The sequence below is a fragment of the Sesamum indicum genome, linkage group LG6, assembly GCF_026168435.1.
Source record: "Sesamum indicum cultivar Baizhima isolate 11 linkage group LG6, ASM2616843v1, whole genome shotgun sequence".
Taxonomy (NCBI): domain Eukaryota; kingdom Viridiplantae; phylum Streptophyta; class Magnoliopsida; order Lamiales; family Pedaliaceae; genus Sesamum; species Sesamum indicum.
The window spans coordinates 25448951-25473873 of record NC_142662.1 but is presented as its reverse complement, the minus strand read 5'-3'; the positions used below and the strand labels follow the sequence as shown (position 1 = coordinate 25473873).

The window sequence follows — 24923 nt, the reverse complement described above, 5'->3', positions numbered from 1 at the left end:
TTTTACTTCAAATTATTCCAATTTAGGCTTGTGAAAGAGCCACATATCCCATAACCATCCATCAAATTTTGGCAGCAACGCTAGCTTGATTCAAATGATCAATTAACAATAGACAGACTAACAAGAGACAACACCACGAAATGTTGCCTAATTAATCTTGACAGAAACACAACAGACAAGTTATAAGCATACAGTGTGGTTATCAACTAAAACAAAACAAGTTTGACAGCAAATTATGCTGAATTGCTTACATCCTTCTTTTAAAAGTTCAAACAGCCCACTTTTTTGCATTGAACAACAAAAGATCGACCAAAGTGGGAGTAACTTGGAATCGGATTACAGGGTGAGAGAAGGCTTATATGACTTAATCAACATATACATAGGCACACTGGGGCAGCTCTTGTACCTATAGAAAGCCTTTTTCTTTGTGTATGCTCCGTTAACTATAGTTATGACTAATTTCCCTGGTTCCCTTATATGAAAGGAATTTCTGATGCTCTCTAACATTTTCTTCTCCTGAATCAAGACAATGTATGAGCAATCGTCGTCTGGTACAAATTCTTCTTTGTATCCCACTTCATATCCAACCACAGTCACATCCCATGTCACAGTTACCCCTACCTGTGCCGATTCAGGTAACATGAAAACAATGCGTATCAGCACAGTTAAATCAAGTAATATATATGTTTCTGTCACGCAAACTGTGATAGAATTCAATTTAAAACAAATTTTATTTTCTGACAAGTATCTGAATATTGTACATGATTTGCTTACCTCATTGGCTGGTATCTGAATGACCTCGGTGGTACCTGGCCTGATATTTACTTCAAGAACTTTGTCATCTGTTGAGAACTCGGTGTCATTTTCTCTTTTCAGGCCACCATATTCGACTAGTAAGTTTTCTGCTGTGGCATACCTATGCACGTTTTGAATAGCATCAAGATAACGATACAGGAAAAGAAGATTAATATTTCAGAATCTGCAAAATGAATTGATTCTGGTGACTATATATTTGACAGAATGATTTACTTGAGAAGTGTTTCTGTGACTCTTGATGACTTCACAAATATGAATTTATTCCTGCTTTTTTGTGTGATCAGCCGTAGGTTTAAAGTGTTGAGAGCCATAAACCAAGACGGAACATTTATGATCAACTGCATCCATGAAAAATCTATCAGCAACAATAGCCTATATCAGTTTTCTAGTTATGAATCAAATAAATTATTGACTTGCATTCTTGTAGACAAGGGCTGGATAGTTATCCTGATGCATAGCTATGATCCTCTTGCAGATCAATTTGACCTCCTTTGACGCAGTTCCAGGAGAATTCTTCAAATCAATGATCTGAATAAGAGAATCCACACCACCTGGTCGAAAACTCAGATTTTGAATTCCTTTTTCCAGACACAGAACCCTCCACCTCAAATACTCCTCTGTGCTCAACATTTTCTTCTGCCATTCCTTCCCCAAAATAATGTAACACAAAGGGCGGCCTATTTTATCCCTTCCGCTTGTGAACCACAAGTCAATGATCTCGGGCCTAAACTCTTCACCAACAACTTCATCAGGCCGAAAATCGCCCCGCCATTTGAGGGTCTTGCGGAGCAACGTGAACGCCTCGTGCACCTTGTAACGCTTGGCTTTCAAGAACTTCATCAGAACAGTATCTGTTCCCTCGTGGCCATGACTGGGCAACAAAGGCACACCCCACAACCTGATGTCCCTGAAATTCTCAGCATTTTCGCCTTCGTCGTTCTTTCTGCCAAGAAGATAGTTTCCACGAATTGCTTCTTCCACCCTGAATCGGAACTCAACCAGAGACTTGCTTCTTGTTTTCTTCATCTCGGCTACATCACATTCTTCTTCTTCGCTGTCATGGTCGCTTGCATCCTCATCAGACCTTTCCTCCTGCATATTTTTTGACTGTGGGTTTTCCAGCTCTGGTGGTTCCATCTTGGACCGGCAAAGATACGCCCGCCGGTAACCCCAGACTTAGATTTGTGATTGGCTATCAGGGAAGATGATGGTATCCAGAAATGAAACAAGATTTCTTGCCGATTTCTTACCTGAGAAGAGAAAACAAGAAAAAGAAAGAAATGGTGTTGGAGGGATACCAGGAATAGATTTGTTTCAGTCGAATCGTTGGCTCATGTGGCGCCAAATATGGGGCGCTTACCGTTGAGGTGTTAACGGAGAATTGACTGATTGAGAAACGTTAAGGACCTAATTTTTGGACCATTGCCACTAATTGATATGTAGTTCAAGGATAAATGGTGCTTATGAGATTGAACTGAAATGACTAGCGGTCATGTTTTGTCACATCTCTATACATATAATAAATAATATTTCATATTTTAAAATATACTATAAATTAAAAAATATATAAAGTATATTAAATTGAGCAGTTAAATTAATATAAAATTTTAATAATTGAATAAGTTAATTATCTTATCAGTTCAAAAAAATTTTAAGATTGTCAAAAATTAGTGCAATTATGTTAAAACAATCACTTTATATATCTATAACATCTCTTTTCTTTATAATAATATAGATAATTGAGGTCAAACATGATAGCTTAGTACTTGGAGCCTAAAGGGTGACTTTAAATTTTTTTAAATCATCTTGTGAGATGTTATAAAGTGTTTGGTAATTTTTTATAAAAGAATGAGTCTATAAAATCAAAATATAAGACTAAATTTGTTCTAATTTGAACACATTTCATTTTTCTTCAAATTAATTTAGAATTTGTCATTAAAAACACTTTATAAGTTTCATGATTTCATTTCATCCAAACATTTCAACAACTTAATATGAACTTGTAAGATATTATAAATAAGTTCAGCTAAACACCCTCTTGATCCATGGATAAGTCCAGAGTGCAGCAATGATTATAGTTGGTTGAATCACAATGAATATGTCTGGAGCAGCTTGAGGACTGAGTTAAATATGTTTCAATTTGTCAGTGATGTAACTTCGTTGTCAACAAGATGGTATCGTACAGTTGATTGAAGAGATCAGTTCTTGATCTGAAGAGTTATTTTCAGGACTCAATGGATTGTATGCAGCCATGATGTTTCAAAAGGGTTCTCCTTATTTTCACATATCCAAGATCAATTTTATCAGGTACCGATGGTGGCGAGGAACAGGATTCAAGCATCCATATAAAGTCATGTTTATTAGAGAAACCGTACATAGTACAACCACCACATACCCTAACGTAAGTAAAAGAACCCTTTCGTTAATTACAACCCGACTAACTAATCACAGTGCACGCAGGCTGCTGGAAGAAAGATCGTTCCTAAGGTCAGAGACAGTCTTAAACAAGTAGTAACCTCCTTAAAGGATAATGATGTTGAGAACTCAGCTGCTCTTATCAGCACTCTCTTCTTGATGACTTGGCTTGTTGGAGTCAGTGCTACGTACTTCAGAATAATCTGCCATTTCAGTTGTACTTCCACGCAATGGTGGCAGAGTAGCTTTGTCAGTCTTGGAGTCGCCAGACGTTTCTTCTGTATTATTGCTCATTTGCTGTCCAGGTTCGGAGGCAGCTGCCAGCTCGCCATGACGGGAAATGATGAGTTGAAGCTCATCATGGAGACTTAGAGCATCGAAAAGCATCACTTCATCGTCTGATGTGCTTTCTATAATTCTCTGAACAACTGGCAGAGATTGCTTGCACTTCTCTAACATACTTAATGTCAGATCATCCTGCAAAAACCACAACACAGCTCTACTTATGTTAATTTCTTAGGAGAAGACAGATGTTACAAGAAGGTTAGATTGTTTAGATCATATGGTCGAGAAATGAGGTGCGAGCATGGATAATCAGCAAAAGTATTGTAAAAGTACTTCAGAAGTTTCTGTTACCTTCAAAACTAACTTTCACATGTTCACCAAACAATTAACTTAAGCTCTTACAGGCACATATATGAAACGGCATATGAAGCTATTGAAATTAAAATGAAAATTGTGCTGATTCAGTAGACTATCAGGTAGACAGAGTTAAGAGAGTAAGCATCCACATATGGTCCAGTATTATTGGCTAATGAACAAAATAATACGGTACCAATTTAAGTTCTTTATGAACTTGAGTTATGATTTAATTTGCAGTCTCATCTGCACTGACCCAGATATGGGAATGCGCCACGAAGATGAGAACTAAACAATATATTCTTAGCAGCAGCAGCAGAAATGTAGAATATGTAAGAAATATCATGGTAATTTGCAGGAATGAATTGATAAGCTTGAGGAATAAATTAACCTTCAGGGGTTTCGGTTCAGTATCAGAATTCAATATGCTGGAAAGAATATCAAGAGTATTACGAGCCGTAACAAGAAATTCCTTATTCTCCTCAATAGACTGGAAACCATAACTAATGTAAGTGGCATCTACTTCATTTTCTGCTCCAGTGTTGGGAATAGGATATCTCTCAGGAGGTGACAGTGGTTGTTGGCCAAGGTAAGACTCCAGGTTGTATTGCATGGAGGGAAAACTTTCTTCTTGTGTGGACAGAGGAATCTCCATCGACTTCAAATGCTGCCAAAATCAGCCTAGTTAGGTCAAGCCCTAAATTGCTCATTATTCCCTTATACTAGTGAAACAGTAATGACATGCAAACAAACTAGCAGAAATGAAGTGATAATTGAAACTCAAGAACCCTGAAAAGAATTGATGCAAGAAAACAAACCACAATGAACTACAAAGTCATGCATAAGACAGAATAAATTATAACAATTCACACCCCTAGAAGATTGTTCTACTATCGCAATCCTTCATATGTAAACACATGTGACAAAATGGCTCTGGACACTTTTCCTCATAGACTGCATTCAAGATCTCCATTTCTCCCATAATCAAGTAAGAGACCTAACATTGCAAATGTAAAATTAGAATTACCTCTATGTGATCAAAGAAACCAGACTGTCGTTATCAGAGAATTTGTGTTTCTTTCGCAACAAGTGAGCCTGACTCTTGGCTACTTGTACTTAAACGGGCAAGGCAACTTAGAAACATAAAACATACTTACCCTCATTGCGCATATTAATTCGACCATCTCACTTTATTCTTACAAGATTAAAAAATCGTTTGGAACCTATAAGTGAAATCCAAGCGCCCAACTAAAATGTACGAAAATGTATACCCTGCTTATTCTGAAAGACATAAATCTACTTCATAATGGCGTCCCTAGTACACTCGGTACAAGAGTAGGGAACTCAAATATCACTTCAATTCTTCTAAGTTTTCCATCACTATCAAGCAAAACATGTTATCGTTATTTCACTTTCTCAATTCTAACACAAGCACAGCAGCACATCATCATGAGAAAAAAGAAAAGAAATTCTACCCAATAAAGATTTTAATAACTTTGCACAAACAATTCACACAAACTTGCTGCAAACCAAACGACAGATTTCTTCCAGTCGAGATAATAGAACGATAAATAGATTTGAAGAGCACTGCTATCGATCTTTGCTTTGAAAGAGAGCAATGGAGGAAGAGATGGCTGACCTCGTATGTCTGACGAAAGACGGGCAAGTAGTCGAGATCCTCAGTTTCGCCCCAAGCCCTGATCAGCTGCATCGCTCTGACCCTATTCCCGTGCTCGGTCCTCGAATCCTCGATCAGCTTCACCATATCCTCCAATACCCTCTCCGACGCCACTTCAGAGAACACCTTGTCGCAATTCGAAGTGCACGCCTCTAGCAAATCAAGGCTCAAACTCTGGGTGACGTAATTTTTTCCTGGGGCCAGCTTCTTCTTGATCGCCCTCACAATCTCAGTGCCGTCGTATTCCCCGCGACTAATCATGGCGCAAATGCGGAGGTTGAGGCCCCAGTTGGGCTCCTCCATGGACTCAGCTGTGGCCTCGTCGACAACCTTGGACTCCGGCGTGGGACTTTGCAGGATTTCCTTCATTTTGGAGCTGATGGTGCGGCCCATCTGCGCGCCGCTCGTCTTTATCCGTTCCCCTAGGGAAGACGACGCCAGCTTCAGTTTTGATAAATCCAGTTTCTCCATGGAATCTACGATGGGGGCTTGGATATTTTGAGAAAAGGGATTCTTGAGAAGCTATTAAGATTTTTGCTTGATTGAACCGAGACGAGACGAATGGCGATGGGAGGATTCAGTACTGAGATACGCGTGGAATGAATCGTGGCTTTCTCTTTCTTGTCTTTTTGTTTTGGGGCGTTGGGAGGTAGATAGATAGATATTAATTAGGGAAAATTGCATTAATACCCCTCAAATTAGATTAAACTGTACAAATACACCTTATCTTTCACAAAAATTATAACTACAGCCCTTTAGAGTGTTAATATAATATTTTTAAAGGAAATATTTCCGTCAACTTTGCAAAGGGATTATAAAATAAAAAATATTTATATATTTTGACCTAATTTAAAAAGGTACGAATTTAAATTACCCTATTTCGTCAAAATTGGGGTTGCCACTTTCTACTCAACCATTCATCAATTAAGAGTTGTTTAAAATTGACTTAATATCATATTTTAGTATAATTGGCATTTATTGATATATAAATGAAATGTATATATATTGATATATTTAATTATCTATTGCTATGAATACAAGGAGTTTTTATGTCTACTTTTAAAAATGTTCTTATTGTTCATAAATTTAAAAGTTAGAGTCAGGTTAAATACATGGAGGTTTCCTAAATTTTGATTATATATAAATACTTTTTTTATTATTTAAAAATTTATCATTATCTCTTGAAAATAGCGTACGTCTAACAATTGGCTCATTTTATTAGTTGATAAAATTATAAAATTAGTTATGTATGTATTGGGAGTGGTAAAATTAGTCTCGTAAATATTAGATTGATAATTTTAATCCTTTAAACTAAAAATTATCAGATTTTTGCCAAGCAAATTGGAGCATAGAATTTTGACTGTGAATTAAATTCGAATTAAATACGTGGCATTCTTGTAAACGATGCTGACGTAAGAAAAGGTTTAAAAACAAAAGAAAGAAAGAAAAAGAGCCCATTTTCACTTCTCTCTCTCTCTCTCTACCCTTATGAGCTGAGGTGAATCAAAATAAAAGTTGGTTAAGGAAAAGTGAATGAAAATGAGAATTTGTTGAGGGGAAATGATGGGTTGGCAAAGGAGAAGCTTTGGTAAGAAATGCAGCCGATTTTTAACTGCGACTCGTAATATTTTTATTAAATTATTTAATATAATTTATTTATTTTTTATTAATAAAAAAATAATTAACGCTCCGAATCTATAACTACTCTGCAAAGACTACTGTAACTGCATTGCTTTGTAACCGATCGTTGAATGAATCTTTCTATTTCTGTATACGCCGATTGCAAATCCAAATGAAGAAAGAAGGAAGAATTGAATTCTTGGATGAGGAGCTGCTTCGAGAATGGTTGGGGTGGAGACCTGGTGCCGCTACTTTCTCACCAAACTCCACTACTCTGTCACTGTTACTCGGAAGGTAAATTCCTCTTGTTTTCAACTCTGGAGTTTATGTTCTTGCAATTGATTTCTGGGGATTTTTCAGCTTTCTGGGCGTTTAATTCAGATATTTGTGAAAGGGAATTCGTGGGCTTCTTGGGATTTGTCTGGAGGTTGAATCGATTATTATGATATCCAAACTGCAGCGTATCCATGAGGATTTTGTTTCATTCATGTATTGAGAGAATGTTTATATGATGGCAGCGTTATCTGCTAGGTGAAATTCCGCCTAATAGAGTTTTTTATAACGTATGGAAAACTCTAATCGAAGGAAGGATGACATACTTGCGTTGGACTGAAGGAGAACAGATGGCTCCGATGATTGGGCCTCGGGGTGGAACACTTCTTGTTCGTAAAATTCCAGTTGCAAATGCTAGGTATGATTTACAATATATACCAAAATATTATTTGGTAGCATTAAATTCATCTTTTCTTTGCACATAAGTTTACATGTATGACTCTTATCTTTTGCTGGATTCAAGACTCTCATTGTTCTTTTGCATCTGACCTTTTTGTTTGACACAAGGGTGACATTTTTAGTGGTGAACTTGAAATTCTGACCTTTGGGAGCCAGTAACCATACACATTGAAGTCGGGAAGGTTTTTAAGATGAATGTATGCCGTGTTTGTGCTTTGGTCTGTGCTAGAGAACAACTCTACTTTGCTCAGGTGTGCTCTTGTTTAACTCTAGTTGGAAAATGAAAATAGGATAAGCATGAAAGTAACTAGCTACCAGGAAAAAAAAAAAAAACAACTGATTGATGGGTGGTTGATTGGTACTTGCAACCTTACTAAAATGAAAAGAAAGAACAGTCAGTTAAGGATTATTTTTTAGTGGGCTTGGATCTCATTACACTTCCTCCACTGACTGAAATTGGAGTTATATATTTGTATGCTAAAAAGATCTTTATTCTTCTGTGTCGGCCACCAAATTTTGCTACAAAGTTCTGACTTCAGCACTCTTTGGCATTTCCTATTGCCCGGTGGCCTTCCATTCTCCACCTTTGCTGACTTAAATTGATGTGTCCGCGTTTGTCATGTCTATGCATACATATGCCACATTGTGTAAATCTATGAACTCATGACCTAATTCTGGCACGATTCTAGAGTTACACATGTGCTTACTTGCATATCAGCTATTTCATGCGATTGGTTGATCCAACTCTGTGCTATCTTTGCACTGTGGAATTAGCTGTGAAGTTTTATGGCTGAATTTGCTGTATAGAGCTGTAGGTTGGGTTGGGTTTGTTCCTGTCGCTGCATAAGTTTATGTACAAAAGGGTTTCTGGTCTTAATATTGGATACTAAGATCGGGTACCCTCGATTAGACTAATGAAAATTCATTTCTACCTCTTCATCAGGTTTTATTCTACTAGTATTCGGGGATCTATGTTCAATGCGTCAAATTATTGTACCTCTTGCGTGTTCAGTGTCTGAGGTATTTGAAGGGGCATCATGTTTTGGTGGTGATGTTTCTCTTCTTCTGTCTGTGCTCCTGTATGAGAAGCTGATTACTTGTCTTCTCTTTGTGACAGGAAAGTTTTTGTTGGAGATGTGGTCGTCATACTGGACCCTAAGGACTTCCGAAATTATATTATACGAAGATTAGCTGCAGTTGAAGGAGATGAGATGGTATCTGATGTGTTGTATGAGGAATCTTTTACCATTTGTGAGGATTGGTGCTGGATATTAGCTGACAATAAGAAGCTAACGCCCAAGGTACATGTTTCTGCATGCTTTCATTTCATTTTCAACTGATTAAGCAGAAAAAGATTGAATCCTACTTCTTTTTGCATTAATGGCTTAAGTTCAAATCTCACTTCAACTATGGAGAAAGTTTGTTCAAGTGAAGCAGGTTTTGATAACGGTTAATGGTACAAATGTTCTCATTCATAACAACAGGCAGGCATCTATGATTAATGTTTTAATTCAATTGTGATTTTCCCCTGGTCTTCCGTATTACAGGAAGCTTATGATAGTCGATATTTAGGTCAAGTTTACATAAAAAACATAATCGGCAGAGTCATATATTCTTTCCGAGATGCTGCAGATCATGGACCTGTAAAGAACAGGTAACTGAAAAGCTCTATTGTTATTCAAAGCACACTCGGACTTGTACATTGCTACTTGCAATTCTGACTGTGCTGCGCTCTTATTCCAGTGAGATCAGCATGGAGAAGGATTCACCTATTCTAGAAGTGGAACTTGATGTTGATGAATTGACAAGAAATCACAAAGCAGCTAAATAGATTCACTGTTGCAAACTTATAGTGAACCAGCCTGACGGGTTTAGTCTTAGTTTTTGTATGGTGGATGAAATTCTTGCACGAATATAGATGTTAACTCCATGAACCAAATCTGTGTGTAAAAGTGTCCCCTTCTTTTATTTATTTCAGCAAGAAAATGAACCTCCAAACTTGGTGCTTAAAATTTGAGATGTGCCTGTGGCCACATAGCTGAATTTGGCCAACTCAGTCGGCCACGCCACATAGTTTAGAAGCCAAACGCGGTGCTCACTGGGACGCTATGTCACATGACAACGTCAATCAACTTAAGAGCACATCTCAGCCTCGCAGTTGCTCAGATACCATGTAATTGCCAAGTAGCTTCATATGGTCATTGTGAATACCACCAGAAATGCCCACTTTCAGATGTTCAACCAATGACATCAAAATCTGTATTCATAATCATATTACACTTTTGGTAGAAGAAATTCCAATATGTTGATTGATGTATCAAAAATATAAAAAATAATAATAATTTATCTATTTTCATACAATGGCAAATTTTTCCCCAATTGAAAATTGTATGTGAATTTAATATTTTTTACTTTATGTTCGAACTACATTTAAAATTAATAAAACAAGTGAAAATTTGAAGTTCTATTTAGTAGACAATGAAAACATGAAATCTCAAATTTTTGTACTTCAGTATTTCTAGTGTATCGCATCTTGCATGAATGAGTTCTTTACAGACCAATCTTGTACATTTTGGAAATTAAGTTATTTTCTGTTTTCTATTTTTGTCAAATTTATCCATGATGTAATTAAATTCATTTCTGTTGCATTAATTTTATTAAAAAGGTCAAATATTAGCAAAGTATGATACATGACATTCATGTTTTTAATAAAATTTTTATGACAAATAAATTATAATAATTCAAGAATTCAGACTTGTCTTAAAAAATTATAATAATAAACATCTTCTTATCAGTATGTCCTTTAAAACGAATACGTATACTTCTCCCCAACAGAATTCCGATTCTTCTGCCTGCAATCAAGCTCTTCCAACCACTGTTCATCCCAATCGCTAACCCAGTTCACCTCAATTTCCTCATACCTATCTCTTGAACCCTCTTACAGATACTGGAAGAATTTTGTAGTCAGTATATGGTAATTGTTACCATATTGTAGAAGAGCCTTTCTTGTACAGAAGCCGGTCGAAATTCCCAGGAAATGATACAAGATCATAAAATATTGGAGCAACTTTTAGTTGGTATTCACAAATTACAGGACTGAAAAGAAAGCTCACCTCCCCTTGGATGCTAAGGGCTTCAGCACAACAGGGGCAAGTGTGCTTTGAATATGTTGAGGAAGGATTGTCAATACACTTTCTAGAAGTTCCTGTACAAAAATCTACAACATGCCATTTTCTAACCCCTCGACAGCACTACAAAATGTTGGAACATCAGAGCATTGTTCATTGGAGGAAGCAAAACCCAGCTATGGCCCATGGGTAGGGGACTTTTGAGATGCCCAGAGTAGGTGACCTCACTGCAACATGTTCCTGCTCCCTGTTTTATCCTTGTCAAAATTGCAGTCCCTAACAGCTCACAAATGGAATAGTCTCTCCTGGGGTTAGCGTCTCAATCTCTAGTGTTCTGAAGGTGGACTTAGATGGCAACCTTGCAGGTGGGATCTGCTCTCGTGTGATAAGATGTTTGTCCTGAGTCGTTTGTGGGCACTACTCAGATGAATCATTGTCTGATCCTGTTGTGAACAAGGCTCGTGGAAAATGAAAGGTCCAGTTGCATGACGCTTTCTTGTTTTACTTTGCCAATGTCGAGATTTCCAAGCAAGGTGAGATCCTTTTTCTGAACCCTGCTCGGGCACTTGAGCCTTTGGGACACGGTGAACTTCTCTGGTTGCCTCATGTTGCCTCTGTTGTGCCTTACTTTTATTTGCATGAGCAGGTCTTTTGTTAGATTCCTGTTTTCTTGGATTAGATGATGATGACAGCCTTCTATTTTTCATGCCTTCTCGATCCTTTTCCAACTGGTTTATCCTCAATGTAAGTGTGTCGACCGAATATTCGTATTCAAGCCCATACTTGATGATATGTTCGATTGCATAGCGCAGATCCTTAATCTCACTATCAATAGCCTCATCCTGACATCATGTTGATAAATATATGAGCAGGGATACTATCATTCACTTAACTTACACTTGCCAGAAAAATTTCAGGGAAGAACACCGTACTTGTGCTTCAGCAGAGTCATGCTCCCTTTTACGTTTTGCATTGGCTAACATCTTTGAATGTTTTACATAATAATCCAGGACCGCTGCTTGTGGAAAAACGTTCTCAAGTTCACATTCGCAGATGTAGGTGCTAGCAAGAAGATATTGCTTCTCATTTATAAGATTCTGGATCAAACCTATTTACACAGGAGAAGAAGTTTTTTGACCAAAAGACAGCAGAAAGGCGGAAAGCTAACAACCGAAGAGAGAATACCATAAAATATAGCAAGATATGTGAGCGAAGTGTTATAGATGGATGTTCAGAAAGGAGCCACTAATTAGAGAAATCAACACATTTTGAAAGCCTGAAAACTTCATCAGAACAGAATTTTATTCACCTATCCAGTAAAAATAATGAACAAAATTATTTACATGCATACCACATAATTTATGTGTTCAAAAGAGGATATTAATTTGCATGTGGCAGAACCTAAAAAAGGAATGTAAGACAAGAAACTACCATGCATGTCCTCTGTCAGACCGAGAATGCGACACAACTCAGGTGTTTGTTTATGTTGGACAGCCGTCTTCACAAAACTTAAAAGCTCATCTTTGGGAAAACAGGAGGATAGATTATAAGCAGCCACGAATTGCAAGAATCCCGACACCTCCAAAGGATTTTCAGCAATAGTTCTCATTTTTGACTTCCATTTGATAGCAAGCTTAATTGCTGCTTCTCTCACACAAGGCTGAATTTTTGGTGACGTTTTAGTTAACTGATCTAACATAAGATAGGCTCTCCTCATGTTCAAGTCCATATCTCCTTCCCCTAAATGGGGTATATAAAGCCCTTCCACAGCATCCAGAACTAACTTAGCTGGATCAGAAGAGTGGAGAAGAAGTTTAAAAATTTCATCACCAATCAACTCCAAGTCTTTCCCGCTGTTGTTTATGACCATTTCCAAAGATTTTACATCCACTGCGTGTTTCAAGTCTACAGATCCTTCTGGTTCAGTTCTTAACTGTGCATCAAGGGCATCAGTTAGTCGCGGATGTTTCAATTCATGCTCTTTAAAATGAAAACCAATTTGTTTGCTGTTCAGCTCTAATTCTTTGCACACTGTCTGTTGATCTTTTTCCGCAAGATATCCAGCATGGTTGAGATACCTCTCTGGCTTATATACTTTGTTTGATGCAAGACGTTCTTTAAAACAAGTTTGTTTAGATTCTCGTGTAGAATTCAGATTCTTTTCCCTCGAATCAAGCTCTTCCAAATGCTTGTACTTACATTCGAGTTCTTTTGATCCTAAGCTTACTTCCTTCGACGCAAGCTCCTTTTTCTTCCCTACAATTTCATTTTCCATAGAAATCAAACTATCTTCCTTTGCTCTAATTCCCCTCTCTTGTTTCCCAGATTTTTTCGCTTTTCTTAGTTCTAATTCATCCATTTTCCCCTCGACGGAATTCCTAATATGATTAAGCTCAATCTCCTTCAAGCTGATCTCCTTAAACCTCTCACTCACCATTGCAATCATGTTCTTGACATTGTTTTCCGCCAGCTCCAACCTCTCTAGGAGCCCATGGACCAACTTCTCTTGCTTGTCAAATTTCTCCTCACTAAACTTGACCTGTTGAATAAACTCTTTGCTAATCAATGTCAATTTCTCCTCTTCCATCATCAGTTCTCTCATTTTTTGCTCTTGGTACAAATGAAATTCCTCCTCCCTCTTCTTAAGTTCTTGCAACCGTACATTCATTGATTCTCTACTTAAATCAGAATCTTTTGCACTAGCATTCAATGTTTCACGGGCCACATTCAGGGTTACCTCTTGGGCCTCAATCTCCTTAAACTTCTTAGCTATAATTCCCTCAAAACACTCCAAAAGCTTATGTCCCAGCTCCTGTTGCTCCGTCAATTTTTCATCCCTCAACTTGATTTCCTTAAGAATCTCTTCCCTCATAATGCTCAGTTCTCGCTCTGCAGACCCCAACTTCTGCATTTTGTCCTCTTGGAATGAATTAAACTCTCTCTCCATATTCTCGAACTCCTTAAACCGGCTCTCCAGTGATTCTCGTATTAAATCAGCTTCATTAACAATCGCCTTCAATGATTTGTGAGCTGAAGCCGCCCAGGACTCAATATCCTCGCACCTCTCATCTAACATCAACTTCATGCCCTCTAGAACATTCGGTGCCAACTCCAACCTCTTGATAAGCCCAGACCCCAACTTCTCCACCTTCCCAAATTTCTCATTTACCAATTCAATCTCCTTATCAAACTGTACCCTCTTCCTACTCAAAAGCTCTTCCTTCAAAACCAATTCTCTCAATTTTCCATGTTGGAACGAATCAAATTCCTTCTCCCTCCGCTCAATCTCTTTCAACCGTTTCTCCAATGAACCACGAATAAAATCAACTTCCCCCTCCCTCCTCTCAATCTCCTTCAACTTCTCACTCTCCATCAGCCGCAAGCGCTCCGCTTCACTCTGGGCAACCTCCAAGCTCTCTATATGCTCATGCACCAACTTCAATTGCTCATCTAATTTCTCCTCTCTCAACTCAAGCTCCTTCCCATGATCTTCCCAATACGGACTCAATCCTCTCTCCTTCAAAGACATCCCTCTTTTTCTTGAGTCGAACTCCCTCTCCCTCTCCTCCAAATCTTTCAACCGCTTCCCCAACGACTCTCCAACCAAACTCAGATTCTTTTCTCGAGACTCAAGATCCGAAACGCAACCTACGAAAGACTTGAACAGATTCTCGCCCTTATCTTTCCACTCATGCACCATGTCAAGAATCGCGTCCGAAGGGCTACCTTTTTTCACCTGCGCTCGTCTGAAAGCGTCCAAAAGCTGCTCCATTGACGCCAAAATCAAGAACGCATCACCATGCAGCAAAAGCACACACCGCCTCTCCAAATGCAGGCAAACCAACACAAGCTCATATATAAAGAAAAAGAAATATCAATGTCCTTGACAAATAAAATACTATGTAAACAGGTAAAGATTTTAGACGGGCTTAGGAGGATACAGAGATTAGGGTTTTCGCAAAGGGGGGAAAAAGGAAAGTGGAAGCTACCGTTGGGACGGTGATAAGAGTTGCAGGGGTGAAGGTGACTGTAGAGCCAGAACGCAGTACAACTCAACGGAGGGTGGCCACGTGTAACTTTTTTTCACAGACCTGTTCATTTTGATTAAGACAATAATTTTGAAATAATATTATCATGTGCAATTATGAAAAAATAATTTTATCAAAAACATAATTATTTAATTTATAATAAATTATAAATAAATAAATATAAATATAAATTTTATTTAATTGTTTTATTAGTACCGGTATAAAACCAATAAAAAATTGAATTATTGGACCCAAATAAATATTAAGTGTAATATTTTAATTTATAGAAAATTTACGTATAAACATATTAAATCTTAAAACAAGCGAATGTAATTTTCCTTAAGAATTAATATGATTATTTTAGCTGGGAAGAGAAAAATAATCTTAAGGAACAATGAATTAAGCTCAAGATCATATTCAATTTGCAGAGTCAATTTTTTAAATAATTAATTAAGTTTTTTTATTTTTCTATCCGCAGTCCTTGGTTTTATTTGTTATCATTTTTTATATGATTGTAAACATACCTTTTCATAAACTAAATTATATAAAATTAATGAAGAGTTTATTCTATCAATATATAATAATTATGTCACGAGTTATTAATTTTCACGAGTCTTTAATTAAATTTAAACCCCTCTTAAAATATTAAATTATAATTTTTTTCAAAGTTTTAAAATTATACTTACATCCTCTTTAAAATTCACTGTTTACACTTAACTCATTTTGTTAGACTTTAAACGGAAAACGCTGAGGTTAGCCAAAAATTAAAAAGAAAAAAAAAACTATATAAGTTTTTAAGCTTACGCCTTATTTAACATTCCTATATAATAATTTTGTATTTAGAAGAGAAAAAATATAATGATGTTAAAATCACTCTCTATAAATATATCCATACATACATTTATCTCTTTATAAATACAAAAGTATACATGAAAATGTTAAATGAGGAGCAAAATTAAAAATTTATGTAATTATTTTTCCTTAAGTTAGTAATTTTCGTCCAAATCCTAACGGAAGGGCTTCAGGTGTAGATGGAAAATTTTTAGAGAGGGTGCGAATATAATTTCAGAAGTCCTTTGGAGCAAAATATAATTTTAACTTTTAGATGGGATCTAAACGTAATTAATCCTAAATTTAATATTAACTACTTATTGTTGTATCTATGAAAATTAACATAATTGTGCTTTCTTCGTGTACACCCTACAAGTACACAACACACGCACACGCACACGCACGCACACACACACATATATATATATATATTCAACCATACATACGTATTAGATGTCACTGATACACAAGGATTTTCAAAGCATGCTGCCATCATCTCATTTGTCCATAATCTCTTGGATGATTTTAACATTTTACCTAAATAAATTTAGTTTTCTTTTACATAACTGCAAATTGAATGAAAATCCTGGAATCTTCCCCTCCAGGATTGTAGGGCCACTGAGTAGCATAATATTAGCAAAGAAAATAGGACGATGATGAGCAAAGAGGGAAAATACAACAAAGATATAAATATTTATATATATGTTCAGTTCATTTCATCTTCTAAAAGATTCTGTACAAGTAGTCATACACGAAGATCCTTGCTCTGAGAAGTGAGCTTGAGAATCACCTGAAAAGCTCTCCAAAAAGTAGGAGCATCAGCGTAGCAGGATAGTTCGAACCCTCATCTGCAACATGCTCGCAACAGTTGAGCTTCCTAGGCAAAAGACAACAGCTTTATTCGCCTCGTTGGTCAAACGGATTTTTTGTCATGCTCTTGATGGTTGGCTTGTCATTTCCGCAACCAAGAGCTGTTGAAGATGGCGTTCCTTCTTTCGGAGCTAGCTCATTCTTTGTGTTCATCAGTTTTGCAATTGGTGTAAGTTTTTATAGACTGATGAAAGGTCTGTCTCTTTCTCAGACAAAAAGCATTTGAGCCCGACAGCTTATGGATTCAGACTATGGGAGGATGTAAAAGTGTAGGTCAACACATAAGAATCATGATCTATAACATTCCCAAGTTTCATGTTCTTTAAGTTTGAGCCAGCTCTAGACCAATTATGCATCTGGGATATTGAAACACATTGAGCAGAGGCATCTGTGAATAGGCATTTGCTCTATTTAGCAGTGTATTCAAATTCATTCGGATGTAGCTAGTACAGATTATCAGCTTGCATATGTTTACAAAGAGAATAAACTTAAAAGCATTCTATTTATATATTGTTCTGCATTTGTGGTTCTCCCTAATGATACTATTAACTTTGTAAAATTGGATCCATCAAGAAACACTAAGAGAATCAATCAAGACTTTGACAAGCGCCAGGCAAATCCCACAACAGAAAAATATTCCTTCCAATTTCAAATGAAGAAAACTTTATTAAGTGAAATTTTGGTTATGCTCTCAAAATACTATCATTATCAAGTTCATTATAATTAAGCACAACACTGATTAATGAAAGAACAAAAAACAATAAAATATTCACCGCTCGTTGAAAAATTATGCAGGCAATAATCTTGACCTAGGGAACACAATACTGTGAGTAACAGGTTACATATTTGAGATAAGAGGAACTATTAATGAATATGGAGCTTAAGACATAACTTTCATGCGAATGCAGACACAGATCATGTTAGCAAAGCAAAAACTCGAAAAAATTTATAGGTCTAGGACAAACTACCTGTAATGCTTTCTGGAAAACCAAGAATCCGACATAACTCAGATGTTTGGCTATGTTGAGCAACCATCATCAGAAAACTTATAACTTCATCTTTGTCAAAATGGGAGGCTAGGTTATAAGCAGCCAATAGATTCAAAAATCCCAACACCTCCAATGGATTTTGAGCAGAGGGTCTCATTTTCAACTTCCATACACTAGCAAGTTCAAATGCTTTTTCTGTGACATAAGGTTGAATATTTGGCAACATTTTAATTAACTGCTCTAACAGAATGATACAGGTTTTCCTGACGTTGAACTCCATATCACCTTTTCTCAAATGAGGAGGGTAAAAGCCCACCATTGCATCTAGAACTAGTTTTGCTGGATCTGATGATAGGCGAAGAACTTTAAATATTTCATCACCCATTGATTCCAAGTCTTTTTCAGGGTCATTTAGGAACATTTGCAAAGTTTTACCATCCATTCTTACTATGAATTTTAAGTCTGCAGACTCATCTGGTTCTATGTTCATCTCCCCATTGCATGCATCAGTCAATCCTTGCTGCTTCAATTCGAGATCTTTAAGATAATCCCAGATTTGCACTTCTCTGAATTCTAGTTGTCTCACCATATACTCAAGTTTCTGCTCTTTGTGTTCGAGGTGCCTAGCGCGTTTCTCAACCAAATCTCTTTCTAACTGGACTTGTTTCTTTGTAGCAAGATATTTCTTAAAACAACTATGTATAAACCCTCTCACAGAATTCAGATTCTTCTCTCTGCGTTCAAGCTCTTCCAGCTGCTGTTCATTTAATTCTTTTGCTGCATCAACTTCTTTCTCTTTAATTTCAAGTTCTTTTTGCCAAGACACCAAATTCTTTTCCCTCATGTGAAGCTCCTTTTTTTTCCTTTGAAGTTTGTCTTCCTTAGAAATCAACTGACTTTCCTTTATTATCATTCCCTTCTCTTTTTCCTCCAACTTTTTTGCATTAGAGTCGACCTCATCCATTTTCCTCTCAACCCAATCACTAACCGAGCTAATCTCAGTTTCCTTCAGACCAATCTCTCTAAACCTCTTACAAACCATTGCTTTTAAGTCCTCGACATTATGTTGCGCCAACTCTAACCTCTTCAATAGCTTACACCCCAACTGCTCTCGTTCAGTCAATTGTTGATCCCTCAACTTGGCATCCTTAACAAGCTCTTTACTCATCAGACTCAGTTGCTGCTCTTTTGAAACCAACTCTCGCGTTTTCTCCTCTTGGAATGAATGAAATTCTCTTTTCATCTTCTCTAATTCCTTGAACTGTTTCTCCAACGATTTCCTAATTAAATCAGCTTCTTCTACACACTCTTTAACAGATTCCCAAGTCATATTCTCCTGAATCTCAATCTCCTTGAACCTCTCATCTATTGTCACCTCAATAGCCTCAAGCTTATTTTCTGCCAACTCCAACCGCTCGACAATGCCATGCCTTGACTTCTCTTGATCTCTGAGCTTATGATCTGCAAATTTAACCTTCTTGACAAGCTCTTCCCACCTCATGCTCAAACGCTTCTCTTTCAGTGCTAGTTCTCTCATTTTCCCCTCTAGAAAACTGTCCCTCAACTTCTCTCGTTCAGTCAATTGTTCCTCCCTCAACTTGGCACCCTTAACAAGCTCTTTACTCATCACACTCAGTTGCTGGTCTTTTAAAACCAACTCCTGCAATTTCTCCTCTTGGAACGAACAAAAATCTCTTTTCATCTTCTCAAACTCCTTGAACTGTTTCTCCAGTGATTCCCTGATTAAATCAGCTTCTTTTATACTTGCTTTCACTGATTCCCATGTCACAGTCTCCCGAACCTCAATCTCGTTGAACCTGTCATCTATGGTTGCCCTAACGGCCTCAAGCTTATTTTTTGCCAACTCCAACCTCTCAATGACGCCATGCCTTAATTTCTCTTGATCTCTAAACTTATCATCCGCCAATTTAATCTCCTTAACAAATTCTTCCCACTTCTCGCTCAATAGCTTCTCTTTCAGCACCAATTCCCTCATTTTCCTCTCTAGAAAACTATCAAACCCCTTCTCCCTCTCCTCAACCACTCTTATCCGCTCATCCAAGGATCCTATGATTACCTCAACCTTTTTCTCCCTCGCTGCCAACGATTCCTGGGCTGATCTTAGATTCTGTTCTTGGGACTCAATCTCCTTCAACTTCTGACACGCTCGCCTCCGAATGCCCTGAACTTCAGTCCGGGCCGCCTCCAACCACTCAATATGCTCATGCACCGACACCAACTTCTCATGCAATTCCTTCTCCCTCGTCTTAACTTCATACACGAACTGTTCCCTCTTCAAACTCAACTCCTCTTCATCCGACGCCAACTTCCTCTTTTTTCCCTCTCTGAACGAATCAAACTCCTTCTCCCTCTCCTCCAAATCCCTCAGCCGTTTCTCAAGCGATTTTCTGTGACACTCAATCTCCATCATCCTCCCCACCACCGACTCTCTAACGAAATCCAGATTCCGGTGCCGAAACTCAATCTCCGAAACTCTTTCCCGCAAATAATTCACCAAATTCTCAGCCACACTAGTCCGCTTGCTGAGAGCATCAAAAAGCTTCTCCATTAGCCCTCGACACACAGTAAAATCACTAATTAAAGATCACCAAGCACAATGTACATTCAACATGCATGTAAAACAAACCTGACCGCGTGTGCCTACATACATATAGCGTGTCTAAGTGCGTGAACAAGGATTTTTCGAAGAAGAATGCCGGAGAGAGAGAAAGGGCGGAGAAACCGTCGCTATGCGTGACGGAACCGTACAGAGAGTCCTTCCCTCCTCTCCAGATATACAAGTCCAAGCCCGTCAAACCCCTCTACGTGTTAAAACCTCTGGAGATACGGATGTAGTAGAGAATAATCCTAGTCGTGATCAATGTGGGAAAGAAACTTTTCAGAATTTAGAATTTCATCCCCTGAAGAATACGAAATATCACTTTGGCATTTTAGCTTTTAGAAAACATTTTGGTGTAACAAATTTGTTCTTTTTCTTATTGCGTTCTGATGGTAAAGTTGACTAAAGCCTGACAAAATAATTATGCAGTGCAGTGCCTGACATCTATTCTTTTGTATTTTACACACTAATCTAATTGATCGAGTTTTTACGTACATATAATAAATAAAAAAATATAATATTTTTTTGTAATATTATAAATAAATAAATAATTTTTTATAAATAAATTATAATTTATTTTTTTATATTTTTAAAGTAAAATAATTTATCTTTTTATGTATTTTAAAATGAAACAATTTACCTATTTAGATATGGAGTTAAATTGCTATTTATTTTTTATATGGAGTAATTTGTAAATTTGCAATACCACAAAGATAATTTATATTAAATCCTATAATAAACAATTTTTTATTTTTAAAATATATTATAAATATAAATATAATTTAATATATTATATTTAAAAGAAAACAAAAAAAAATAAGCTTAAGTATTATCCACACAACAAAAAATTGATATAACGGTTCAAAAATCATTATTTATGAGTGAGAAATACATTTAGATATATAATAGAACTTGAAATTTTAAATAAATAATTAATAACCTTAACCTTAAGAAATGAATGTAGAATTGCTATAAATAATTCAATACTATATAATTATCATTTTTCTGAAGAAAATTCTCATGTTCGTGCTCAATGATAATATACGATTTTGTCGGTCCTCGTATATCAATTCTTTTTGCCACTCGAGCCAACAAAATTCTCATATTATTATTTGCTACGACTTGCAAGTCGATTCGTACCCTATTATACGAGTTACTGTCTCATATTATTTAATATGGCTTGTAAGTCGATCTGTATTTATTATACGACGTGTTATCGTTCTTAATTTCGTATGGCACTTGTGTAGTAGATTGATACCAATTCAACTAATTAATTGATACCAAACACTCAAATTCAGTTTTTCTTTCACTTTTAACTTTTATTTTTTGATCATTTTCAATTTATACAATTTTCTAATTAACGATTTTTTTCCATAATTTATTCTTATCTCAAAAATAAAATTATTGCAAACACCGAGAGACAAAATTCAACTTTCGAAAAGCAAACAAACTTTTCCCAAAAATCCAACTCAATAAACTTTGACCATAAACTAATAAATATTTTAATTCATTTTTTTTTCCAAACACCCCCTTAATTAATATATAATTCCATTTTAGCCACGTATTAGCCAAGAGTGTGTCACTACTTTTAATTAAAAATATCAAATCCTGCAGTTTGGAACATAAGCATTACAAATCCACCCACCATAATTTCAAAAATTACAATATTTTCCCCACAACAACCAAAACTAATATTCAACATTATATACATCAAAATCTGGCTTACATATATAGGGACAACATTATTCCCATCAAATATCAAATCAAGGTTGATGGAGGGCTTGTCCCTTAGTGCCCAAGACAATAATGAAATGCCAACTTCATCCTTAATTAATTTCATCTTTTTTAAATATTGGTTTAGCTACCCCCATATCCACATAAATAAAAGGGACAAATGACAACGGGCTTTTATAAAATTTGTAATAATTATAAATATATTTTATTATTAAAAAAATTATAAATATTTTTAAAGTTAATGATCGTCTAATAAATATTCTCTATAATGGACTGTTATGTGGGATATTTTATTAGACAATCATTAATTCTATGGGTACTTTTAATTTTTCAAACAATAAGGGGATATTTGTAATTATAACAAATTTCAGTGGAGCCCATTGTAATCTATCCCCTAAAAAGATAAATTACATGGACAACTCCTAGAATTAAGTTTAAATACACAAATATTCCTTACTCTTTGTAAAATTACAAACCCACCTCCTATGTGGGTGTTAGTATAATGTACATTAAGGGTGTTTGTATGAAATTTCGTCACTGAATATGGGATTAGTTGTAATACAACTACAACTTTAATATATACATTTGTAATTTTATAAATAACAGAGATTCTCTGTAATTTGCTTGCCAAGTAGAATGACAAAAACATCCCTGTCTAGCCAGCTTATTCAATTTTATTAGCTGGCAACCATTTATATATATATATTATATAGGTATAATTCGTACCTAATCAAATCAAGATTAATGAGAAATATAGTGGATTATGAAACTTATGTTTGACTTGTTGTTTACTTTCAGCAAGGTTGTTAAGAGGGTGTTTTGGTAAATTTATAAAGTTTTTAAAGCAGTTTATAAGACTAGAGTATATATTATTCGTAAAATTTTAGGTACTTTCAAATATTAAATACAAAATTATTATTATTAAAAAAATATTATAATTTTTCTGATCGCATTTTATCAATGCGTGAATAACTCATATCAAATATATCCATTTTAAAATATTCAAGAATAGCTTACAAAAATATATGGATTTTTTATTATTTTTTAATTTAGTCAGTCAACTCCCCCGACTCTCTAAATTATCTTGTAAGCTCAAAAATTATCTAATTGAATATAGCAGTTCACACAAAATTTCAAATAAATTTAACTCAATATCCTTTTTATAGATATAAAATTAAATAATTATATTAGGACACCAATAATAATTATGCATAATAAATAATCATTATGCAAAACTGATGACTAATATAAAATAGATACATGTTAAATCATTCAAATATTGGGATTGGAACCAAAAAATTATTATTGCAACTTCGTACAATATTGATTTCTGCCACTCGAATGAGACACCGTTCACGTTTGACTAGTTTTCCCTGCCCGGTTGGTAGGGAGTCTTGAAAAATTAAGAGGTGGGGTGAAAGCTCTAGGCAAAATGGGGACATCCAATTCATTTTCACATTCAGTTCGCGATGCAGACAAACGTATTATATTGACAGTAAATAAAGGATTTGAATGACTTATAAGTTTTAAGATTTTTTTTTTTAGCGAGATATCTTTTTATGATAAAATAATGAGATTAATATGATATTAAGACGGATGATATCTTATGCGATGAGACACATCAGGTCTCAAACTGCATCAATTAGTAAGAATATATTACTTTTAGCGAGATGAATGTGAGTTTGATTTTCTCTGCTGATATGAGAACTGTATTGATGGGTAGTTCGTAAGTACCTTTATAAACAGTCTATGGTCTCAAAAGTATGTTTTGAGCTAGAGTAATGATTGGAATTGAACTGTCGAAAAAGCAGAAATCATTTTCCACCTCATTTTTTTTTTATTAACCCAAAACAGAGCTTAAACAAGTAGTGAAAAATTGATGAAAAAGTTTGAAGTATTTGCCGACATGAATAGGTTGGTCAAAGCTGAGGTAACAAGAATGGATAGTGCACTGTTTGGTTTGCAAATGATTATTCATTGACCTTGATTATTGAGTTGATGAGAGTCCCATGCCTTCAAAGGGGAAAACAGAATGATCCGCCCTCAATTTTCATGATTACTGCTTCAACACTCTACACAATTTGTGGTCCTCATCAAACTACTCCAATGTTTTAATTAATTATTCACTTGATAGTTCATCTGAGGTTCTTACAATATAATATTCAATATTTCCTTAATGTAATAATCTTTTGTATTAATGATGTCTTAAAAAATTGAGGTTCGACGTTATGAATTCAAATCTTATTAAATACGTGTGTGTATTTGTTTTAAAATATTTTTCTGATCTCCTCGTCTCAATTTAAATTTATTATCTACCTTTTATAAAATCTAGCTAACTTCACACACATTTAAATAAAATACTAAATTATAATATCAGGTAAATTACGTTTATATTCTCTAAAAATTCTACCTAATTACATAAATATTTTTTATTTTTTTATAAATTTACATGTAAACTTTTTTGTGTAAATTTCGATGCTGAATAAACGGGGTCTTGTAATTACAATCGTAATTTCAAGAATTGAACATAGGATAAAAGGTGGTTGTGTAATTAGACTTGATATCAGGACATATCGAGAAATTTATACTATAATGTATGTAATAATTGAAATACTAATTTAAAATTTTGAATTTTGATGAAGGACAAAGAAGTAAGTTTGGCAAGCAACAAACACATCTCTCCTCCTGGGCAGAAATCTTCTTCCTGGATATCATTCCACTTCATCAGCTGATTAAAAAAAGGTGTAAACTTTTTGTATGTTCCATCTAATCATGATTACAGATTCCTCTCATTCCCCCACTTCCCCAATCCCTAATCCTTTA

At 35.7% G+C, this 24923-nt stretch overlaps 5 protein-coding genes across 9 annotated transcripts; 1 reads left to right on the top strand and 4 right to left on the bottom strand.

Annotated features, from left to right (window-relative positions):
- Positions 1 to 105: 105 nt before the first annotated feature.
- LOC105163416 (patellin-4) lies at positions 106 to 2194 on the bottom strand. The gene is made up of 4 exons (XM_011081742.3): positions 1234 to 2194; positions 1030 to 1154; positions 775 to 916; positions 106 to 621 (listed from the first exon to the last, which is right to left on the bottom strand). The coding sequence occupies exons 1-4, from the start codon at positions 1951 to 1953 to the stop codon at positions 337 to 339; spliced, it is 1272 nt and encodes a 423-aa protein (XP_011080044.1). The 5' UTR covers positions 1954 to 2194; the 3' UTR covers positions 106 to 336.
- A 954-nt stretch (positions 2195 to 3148) lies between these two features.
- LOC105163417 (ENTH/VHS/GAT family protein) lies at positions 3149 to 6181 on the bottom strand. The gene is made up of 3 exons (XM_011081743.3): positions 5510 to 6181; positions 4262 to 4537; positions 3149 to 3708 (listed from the first exon to the last, which is right to left on the bottom strand). The coding sequence occupies exons 1-3, from the start codon at positions 6017 to 6019 to the stop codon at positions 3361 to 3363; spliced, it is 1134 nt and encodes a 377-aa protein (XP_011080045.1). The 5' UTR covers positions 6020 to 6181; the 3' UTR covers positions 3149 to 3360.
- An 829-nt stretch (positions 6182 to 7010) lies between these two features.
- On the top strand, positions 7011 to 9912 carry LOC105163418 (mitochondrial ATP-independent inner membrane protease subunit 2). 2 transcript variants are annotated; one of them, XM_011081745.3, is made up of 6 exons: positions 7011 to 7136; positions 7347 to 7462; positions 7687 to 7859; positions 9018 to 9201; positions 9448 to 9554; positions 9644 to 9912. In XM_011081745.3, the coding sequence occupies exons 2-6, from the start codon at positions 7391 to 7393 to the stop codon at positions 9729 to 9731; spliced, it is 624 nt and encodes a 207-aa protein (XP_011080047.1). In that variant the 5' UTR covers positions 7011 to 7136; positions 7347 to 7390; the 3' UTR covers positions 9732 to 9912. The 2 variants fall into 2 exon arrangements, with proteins under 2 accessions (XP_011080047.1, XP_011080046.1); XM_011081744.3 differs by lacking the exon at positions 7011 to 7136 and having other exon boundaries at positions 7270 to 7462.
- Positions 9913 to 10927: 1015 nt separating this feature from the next.
- On the bottom strand, positions 10928 to 16810 carry LOC105163420 (uncharacterized). The gene is made up of 4 exons (XM_011081747.3): positions 16678 to 16810; positions 12460 to 15119; positions 11961 to 12136; positions 10928 to 11870 (listed from the first exon to the last, which is right to left on the bottom strand). The coding sequence occupies exons 2-4, from the start codon at positions 14798 to 14800 to the stop codon at positions 11355 to 11357; spliced, it is 3033 nt and encodes a 1010-aa protein (XP_011080049.1). The 5' UTR covers positions 14801 to 15119; positions 16678 to 16810; the 3' UTR covers positions 10928 to 11354.
- On the bottom strand, positions 16562 to 20587 carry LOC105163421 (uncharacterized). Of its 4 annotated transcripts, XM_088881635.1 has the most exons (3): positions 20394 to 20587; positions 17726 to 20289; positions 16562 to 17145 (listed from the first exon to the last, which is right to left on the bottom strand). In XM_088881635.1, exons 2-3 carry the CDS (start codon positions 20175 to 20177, stop codon positions 16994 to 16996), a joined length of 2604 nt encoding a protein of 867 aa, XP_088737761.1. In that variant the 5' UTR covers positions 20178 to 20289; positions 20394 to 20587; the 3' UTR covers positions 16562 to 16993. The 4 variants fall into 4 exon arrangements, with proteins under 4 accessions (XP_088737761.1, XP_011080050.2, XP_011080052.2 ...); XM_011081748.3 differs by having other exon boundaries at positions 17726 to 20587; XM_011081750.3 differs by having other exon boundaries at positions 16562 to 17006; positions 17726 to 20587.
- Positions 20588 to 24923: the final 4336 nt, after the last annotated feature.